This window comes from Anarrhichthys ocellatus, unplaced genomic scaffold, assembly GCF_004355925.1.
Source record: "Anarrhichthys ocellatus isolate YVR2014 unplaced genomic scaffold, GSC_Weel_1.0 scaffold11, whole genome shotgun sequence".
NCBI lineage: Eukaryota > Metazoa > Chordata > Actinopteri > Perciformes > Anarhichadidae > Anarrhichthys > Anarrhichthys ocellatus.
Genome location: NW_022280041.1, coordinates 2,884,643 through 2,892,937, shown reverse-complemented (window position 1 = coordinate 2,892,937; position 8,295 = coordinate 2,884,643). Strand labels below are relative to the sequence as shown.

The 8,295-nt window shown below is 43.3% G+C and overlaps 1 protein-coding gene across 1 annotated transcript; it reads left to right on the top strand.

Moving 5' to 3' along the window:
* The first annotated feature begins 71 nt into the window (after positions 1-71).
* Positions 72-7,333, top strand: ndrg2 (NDRG family member 2). Its single transcript, XM_031850647.1, has 14 exons — positions 72-963; positions 1,288-1,393; positions 1,539-1,659; positions 2,203-2,265; positions 2,500-2,560; positions 2,824-2,910; positions 3,146-3,202; positions 3,332-3,435; positions 3,523-3,561; positions 3,677-3,728; positions 3,868-3,915; positions 4,029-4,064; positions 4,275-4,326; positions 4,451-7,333. Exons 1-14 carry the CDS (start codon positions 766-768, stop codon positions 4,612-4,614), a joined length of 1,188 nt encoding a protein of 395 aa, XP_031706507.1. The 5' UTR covers positions 72-765; the 3' UTR covers positions 4,615-7,333.
* The last annotated feature ends 962 nt before the right edge of the window (positions 7,334-8,295 follow it).

Here is an 8,295-nt window from a genome sequence, read left to right as displayed (position 1 = left end):
TGTGTGTGTGTGTGTGTGTGTGTGTGTGTGTGTGTGTGTGTGTGTGCAAAGCTGCAGCGCTGGCTCAGATCTGCCGGGTTGACGTCAAAGCCCAGAGGGAGCGAGAGCAGATCTCCTGCATCCTCTCCAGCAGCATCAGTGCAGCAGAGCAGAGCCGCTATAGTCTCTCACTGCTGTCAGCTGGTGGGCAAACAGGGAAACAGCGCCAACACAAAAAGACTTTCACAGTGTAACCCTAACCCTAACCCTAACCTCACTACGCCATCCCGCCTCCACCCTCATGCTATTTAGCATCCAGCCTCTACCACGTGCTCTAAGATGGAGAATGAGCTTTACATGTATTAGAGTAGTGACCTTTTATAATGCAGTGTCTTCTCTCCACTCACCCAAACCTCCAGGACGCCCACCACCACTTCAGCTTCACAGACGGCTCATTTTCCTAAGAGCTTGTGATGCGAGTAATTCATTAGCGGGGTAAATGGATCCAAGGTTTCAAATGAATATCCCATTTAAAAGGCTTCTTCCATACACACCCCGGTATCCCACAACCACCTGCTCCTCCGAAAAGGTTCTCCTGCCGCTGGATCTGCAGTGTAATGACGCCCCTCTTGCCTGTGTGGGCGTTAATTAGGGGGCGAGACCTCGTTTAACATAAAAGCACTGTGAAAGAACACAAAGCTGAGAATGTTTCACTCGTTATTCCTCGCGATGAAAAGGCAAAGAAGACGAAAAGAAAGGTGTTCCACTCCAGACTCGTGAAATGAAATGACACAAAGTGTCTACACTTACAGAAATAGAAGAATTTATGAATATGTTTTATTGGTGTGTGTACCCGTGTGTGTGTGTGTGTGTGTGTGTATACGTCCAACAATCACACGCACATCTTGTTCTAACAAGACTTCACTCTTTCATTTCTCACAGGATGCGGAAGTGGCTGCTCGGATACTCCTGGACCAAGGACAGGTACGACTGTTTCCTGTTGTCCTTTCTCCAATAAGAAAACAGCAAAATAATTAAAGGCAATTTAATGTATTTTCAAGTTCAAGCAAACTACAAAGCTTTTACAGGAGCCTTTGAAGCATACAAGGAATTTGCATTAGTTTATTCAAAACAAAACTGCAAAAAAACAAAGTTTTGATTGATTGAAAGAGTCGATAAAGATCTAGATGTTGTTTTGGAATAAAAGTCTTGGGGGACTTTCACTTGGTACAGGCAGAAAATATCTCCAAGCTCACTCCAGCAATATCACACTTTAAGTCACACTCATGTTCTCTTTCTCCTCACTAGGAGCACAGCATCGAGACCCCCCACGGCGTTCTGCACGTGACCCTGCACGGCACGCGAACCACCCGCAGGCCTGCTATCCTCACCTTCCATGATGTGGGTCTGGACAGTGAGTAGCTCTCTCTCTCTCTCTCTCTCTCTCTCTCTCTCTCTCTCTCTCTCTCAGCCTTTTTTTGTTTCTCAACTCTTCACTCGTTTGTGTCTCTTTTTGATTGATTCCTCTCTTCATTTTTTCTTTGTTTCCTCTCTGGCAGGTAAGAGCTGCTTCTCTCCTCTGTTCAAGTTCGAGGAGATGCAGGAGATTGTCAAGAACTTCACCCTGATTCACGTTGACTCTCCGGGGCAGGAGGAGGGGGCTGCTGCCTACCCCGCGAGGTACGACGTCCGCCTTTGTGTAGTCAAGTGTGTGTGTGTGTGTGTGTTGGAATGCTGATTTTCCCCTCATCGTCCTGCAGTGACCTTGAAGAAAAGGGTTCTCAGAAGTGGAAACAATCTTCTGTGGGAGGCTTAAAATCTAATCTCTTCCAAAAATACTCCCCATCTCTCACATCTCCCTCCTCTGCGCTCTCCAATATACGCTCTTGTCAGAGGTTTAAAGAAAATCTTCCCTCTCTTTATGTGCGTCTTATTTCGTCCCACTTCACTTCTCTATCACTCCTCTAACTTGCGTGATTATGTTACAAGCTCGGGAGGATTGTGTTTGGCGTATTGTCACGGCATCTCGGCTGCGACCTTTTAACTCCCGCTGCTGATTCTAGAAATTGAAGCTTATTCTCGTTTGAAATCCCGGCGGATTGAGATGAAATGATAAGGAAAGCGTTTTGTCTTCATGTATTTTGGGTAATTTCTGGTAATTAAGAGATTAATTGTGGTGAGACGATGATGAAAGTGATGTTTTTTCTGTGCTTCCTGTTAAAGTTACCAGTATCCCTCCATGGACACCATAGCAGAGATGATCCCTTCTGTCCTGCAGTTTTTCAAGTGAGTTAACGGTATTGATGTTGACGTGAGAAGAAGCATTTTATTTGGCTCCTGTGCACAGAAGGTGATTGTGCACGATTGTACATGGATCTTCTGGTCTTGTAAGCCATAATAAATACAGATACAGATTTATTTTGACTGACTCCTCCATGCAGCTCCACACACTTTATCTATTCATGTACATACGTGCAGATTTTCTGAATGTGTTGTTGGCTTGTTCTGTCCGCCCGTCAGCTTCCGTACTGTGATCGGAGTGGGTGTGGGAGTGGGAGCGTACATCCTCTCCAAGTTCGCGGTGAGTGTCATCTGCTGTTTTAAGCTCTCGTGTTCTGACAGCCGCTAATTATACTGCACCTTGTTTCATTCGTCAAACAGCAGTTTTCTCGTGTATACTGAGTGAACAGATTTTACATAATCATATCTTTTCTACACGGTGTTATTCATGAACATGTCTGTTTATAATGTTGACGACTGAAATAACCAGAAAACATTCAGTCCTGTGACGCTTTTCTCGTCGTCTTACCATCCGTCTCTCTGCTGCTTCCTCTCTCTCATCAGATTGCAAACCCAGATTCAGTGGAAGGTCTGGTTCTGGTCAACATCGACCCTAACGCCCGAGGATGGATAGACTGGGCTGCTCAGAAGGTATACGTTGCGTCTTCTTTCCTTCTTTCACGACTCTCTTGTGCACATAAACACACCTGGGATTTGAATCTGGTTAGTCCTGATGGGACTTCTCTACATCTATGTAGCTGTGGAGATTACGTGACTCTGTGCATGCTTTGTGTCCCAGGGTAGTATTGATTATGTCGTAGTTTATCATATTAAATATACTAAGTGATGAGCGATCCTAATGATTCCTCCTCCTCTCCCTCTGTAGCTCAGCTCCGTGACGTCCTCCCTCACAGAGCAGATCCTGTCCCACCTTTTCAGTCAGGTACAAAGACATTAATGTCTTATTGAAGTGTATATGCAAAACGCATTTCCAAATAAATTGCTAATAACTCGGTGATTGTTGTGATTGTTTTGGGCTGCAGTCGAACAAACGGTTGTTATTCTCTTGCAGGAGGAGATGTCATCAAACACAAATCTAGTGCAGTCTCACAGAGAGCGCATCTCCAAAGCGTCTAATCTGGTCAACATGGAGCTCTTCTGGAAGACTTACAACAGGTAAACACACCCGCCGACATCGCAAGCGCAGGTATGCTCTGCTTCAAAACAACGGCCGGCATAATCTTCTCTCTTCTTTCCCTCCAGCCGCAGAGACTTGAACATTGACCGCAACAACTCCTTCAAGTAAATCCCCTGCAAACTTTTATGTTTATACTTCATTGATAATTATTTTTTTTTAATATAAACCTCTGAAATCTCTATATGCCACCCTTCCAATCTCTATGTCTGTCCTCCTCAGGTGTCCAGTGATGTTGGTGGTGGGCGACCAGGCTCCATATGAGGAAGCTGCCGTAAGTGTTTGTGTCTAAGATGTTTCCTAGTGGGAACCTGAGCGACTTGGATTCAAGTGTTCTTATATTATCAGATTCATATCAACAGGGAGAGTTTGATGGCAGAGGTTAACTGTTGTTCACCTTCTGTGACCACTAGGTGGAGTGCAACAGCAAAATGGATCCAACAACAACTTCATTCCTAAAGGTAATAAAACCGGAATTCTTTCTTTTTTGAACTGATTTTGTCCCTTCTCTCGAATCACTTACACTTTATGCTGTCATTGATTCTTACACACTTCTTCTCTCCATCCTCCACAGATGGCTGATGCTGGTGGTCTCCCTCAGCTGACCCAGGTAACGACAGTAACAGCCTCTTTCTGACACTCAAAATCGTGGACGTTAAAGCTGCAAAGGGCAAGATTGTCTCGTTTAAACATACCTGTTGAATCAGCCAGCAGCAGGTTGGCCTTCAGCAGAGAAGAACATGCTCTCACTCAAATTTATGCACCCCGAAATAACTGGTGAGTGTACTGATTGAACCGTTTCTTTTCTTGGGGTTTGCAGCCTGCTAAACTGACTGAGGCTTTCAAGTATTTCATCCAAGGAATGGGCTACAGTAAGTTCACTTGGTCTTTTTTTTTAGGGTTTGTCAACAATAAGAATAACGCCATCTTTATCCTTTTAGATGTTGCACATTGTTTCCATTGATTTCTCATTTCTTTCCACCCATCTCTCCACAGTGGCTTCATCTTGCATGACCCGCCTGTCCCGCTCCCGCACCACCTCCCTCTCCTCCTCCTACTCCATGGATGGGTCCCGCTCTCGCTCCCGCACCCTGTCCCAGGGCTCGCAGGGCGGCCAGATGCCGCCGAGCCCCTCCCAAACGATGGAGGTGTCCTGCTGAAGAAAAAAAAAAACGATAGCGAGAGAGTGAGAGTGAGTGAGGAGGGCGAAGGGAAGGGGAAACATGAGGCGCGCCGCTAATGTAGGAAAAAGAGGAATGGGTTACTTATTTGTCACTAATCAACTCCCACCATTTCCCACAAGAGGCAGACTAGGACTAGAGACAGGGAGAGGGAGGGAGGAAGAGAAAACGAGGGATTTCAGAGGAAGAACACAGCTCGCACCAGTCCTTCTCCTCACATCACCCTGCCAGTTGAAAACAAAGTGGATTGTGCTGTACAATGAATACAAGAAGTGTAGACAAGAAGAGATGAATAGGTGGGGAAAGACCTGCCAACGGTCCTCTCTCCCTCCATCTATTGGAGCCTCTGTCAGCCAATAGAGCCCTTTCATTTACACAAGGAGGCCTATAGAGACCGCACACCTTGCTTTAACCAATAGTAATAATTCCGAAGACGGTATTGCTGATGATTACGTTAATGATGATGATAATGGAATAGAAAAAAAACACAGTAACACCTTTCTCTTTATTACACTATAAGCTTAAATATACATAGATAAAAAAAAAATAAACAAAAAATACTGGCAGAGATACTTATAACAATGTGTGTCTACTACTTTTAAACTAGTTTTTATTTTAATTTCTTTAATCGGATTTTATTTACTCATTTGTAACCTTGCCTAGGCGAATGGTTGAAGCTACTGATTGGCTGACAGCCAATGAGAGCCATGATAGTGACCACTTCCTCCTTGATGTTGCCAGGTTGTTCATGTCTTCCATTTGCCCCGTCTATAAGTTCTGTTTTCCCATCGGATTTGTTGATTTGGAGGTGGGCAGGAAGCTTTGTTTTTTGTTTTTCTTATTTTGCTTTCAAGACTCAAGAAGTTGCATGCCTGGAATCAGCCCATATGAATATTGACTGGATAATAATTTTCTTTTATATTCTGCTAATGAGTTGCGTGGATTTGAGTGTGTGTGTGTGTGTGTGTGTGTGTGTGTGTTTGCTGTTTTGTTTCCTTGGGAGCGTTTAGTGAACTTGGCGGTAAGCACATGAGAGACTGAGGGTGTTAGCTTGAGCTATCGTTAACACTAGTCGCACGCTAAATAGTGCTTCCAATACCGCTGGCAGTCCAGCACTGTGTGTCCTAATATCCGCGCTTGCGTACAACAGGGAGCGTTACATCGCTAGGTAGCACGCTAGTATGGATATTGCATGTCAGTGTTAGGCACGGCCAGAAGGGATCACTGTGTCTATCATCTGGGTTGTAATCTCTTAGCCTTGCCCGTGCATGGATACCTCCTAACAAACCCAGCTAGCATTACTTGAGTTCCTGTGCGAACACAAGCTCCTCCCGAGCTACAAGCGGCTTTATTCAAGCAACGGGGTCACGAGAATTGTGTTGCGATGGTTGCGATGTATGGGTGTGTCCGAGGAAGTAAATGTGGGTGCGTGTTTGACGCGCTCCTATCCTGAAAGCACAACAGATGCAGCAAAGAGGGTCCCTTGGAAAAGTTTAGTAATTCAAATTTGAGACCAACAAAACCCCCTGTGACTTATCAATGACAATGTACCAGCCCCTTCACTGCCAACACACTCAAAAAAAAAAGATGAAAAATGATCAGCCAATATCTGCACCTTGAAACAACTAATCTGGAATTGCAGCACATTCTTACTGCCAAAACCAAGAGCCCCGAAAGACGAGGGCGACATTCTGCCATCAGAAATACTGTGAGCATTTATAGTGGATCTAAATTCAACACAAAGCTGACCACTGCCCTACGACACGCAACCATTGGACACACAATGACCCGATCCTTGGAGCGTTTGTGCCAGTTATGTGCACGCATTTCTGTTCTGATGCAGCGTGGCATCTGATTTATTTTTTCTATTACTTTTAATAAGCAGTATGATTTTTACGAGCCATTTGGAGGTTGCTTGTTTCTTTCTCAGGCCGCCTAGCGCTCCTTTCCAAACCTGGTTGATGAAGTAGAGATGGGTGATGACGACAGTGACAAGAAAGTCAGCGGAGGGCCTCCGATTCCATCTGGTATACTTGGGAGATATTAATGATGGCAGTGACAACAGTGATCTGTTTTACGTCACTTCTCTTGTTGCAAACACAAATTGCTGTTTGGATTTGAGCTACAGGGTGTAAATGGCAAATGTGAACCAGGATGCCGCCATGTTTGCACTTGTGTTGCTGTCCGAAGTGCTGAAGTGTAGAATGTAAATGCTCCTCCCAAACTCACGCAACCAGGCATGGGAGCGTCTACCAAATAAGGGACAACGGGTGGAGCTGAGGAAATGAAATTGCCAAATAAGGAATAGGATGGGTACTTATTTGTGGAGAGTTGAGCAGGGCTGTGTGATTGTAAATGCTTGTCCATTTTGTCTCTTCATTTTTACTTTGATCATATTTTTCTTTCCCCTCTATGTTTTGGGATTGTTATTATTCGTTTTTTTTTTTATCTCTGTGAAGTGTTAGTTTACCGTCCCGATGTGCTCACAAGTTAGTTAACCGTGTGTGTGATAGTTCTTGTGTAACTTCTTTTAGCATTAGAGCTGATAAGGGAAAATAGTATAATAAACAATTAAAAAAGATTAAAGGTAAAGAGAATACAATCAATTGTACTTGTCTGGCTAATTTTCTGTGTATATCACAATGAACATCCTAAAAAAAAAGCAAACTTAAATATTAATAAAAGCTTAAGAGTAATATCCTGTCTCCTGTCTTACATTGTCAATATGAGCTGATGTAAAGTAAGCAAGATTCAGAACTTGTATGTTCTGGTAGGCTGCAGATCTCTCTGTCAGGTAGAAAAAACACAATAAAGATCTGCACATTATGATCCATGAATAAGAAATACACACAAGTGACAGATAATTAATAAGTAGGCTAAATAGTAAAGTACAAAAATTGTAAAATGAGTGAGAATGTCATATTACATATCAGCATTAGCCTACGTATATGCATGTACATTCAGCCTCTTGTAGGCTTTACATTTAACATGTTGGATTCCATGTTTGTACGGATCACAGGGAGTAGTAATACAGCTTCTTACCATTAATGGCAGCACTGAGCGCCCAGAAAGTAGGTATGCGCCATCTTGGATTTTACGTCTGTTGAACATCATGGAAAGCACTTGTGCTCCTTTTTGAAGTAAATATATCAATTCATGTATATTACACCTGATAGGTTTGTATTTGTTAAACAATAGTGCACACTATGAGGACTTACTTGTTGAAACAGGTGGGTTCACTTGGTGAGCAGACCTTTACAGAGCTAGCTACTTGATGCTACAGTACTGTAGGGCCACAGAACAAACTGGGTTGCTAATTAGCTAGATTACGCTGAAATATTGCTGTTTTATCCACAAACTTTCATTTTGTCCCACAATTTCCTCTGTAAATTCATCAGTTCATTAACTCAAACAGACAAAAACTTTACCTGCTTGAAATGAACATTGTGTCAAATACTGTTATCTAATATTTATGCATCTGACACAATGTTATGACACTGTCCAAAACAAATGCCTGTACCCTATGATTAGCCTTCGATGCAGGTAGACTTCAGTACCCTATAGTACCACACAGTCGTAGTAATGAACTGATTATATGTATTCTCTGTTCAGCCTTTATGCTGCAGTGTCTATTTAAAGGTTGTGTTCATGTGAAGAATG

What these genes read in the sequence shown, in the direction of transcription:
- ndrg2 (XM_031850647.1), top strand. Translation starts at nt 766, where the DNA reads ATGACACAAAGTGTCTACACTTACAGAAATAGAAGAATTTATGAATAT. An exon ending in TTCTGGAAGACTTACAACAG is followed by an intron (nt 3,436 to 3,522) that starts GTAAACACACCC and finishes CTTTCCCTCCAG; the next exon opens with CCGCAGAGACTTGAACATTG. An exon ending in CAACAACTTCATTCCTAAAG is followed by an intron (nt 3,916 to 4,028) that starts GTAATAAAACCG and finishes CATCCTCCACAG; the next exon opens with ATGGCTGATGCTGGTGGTCT.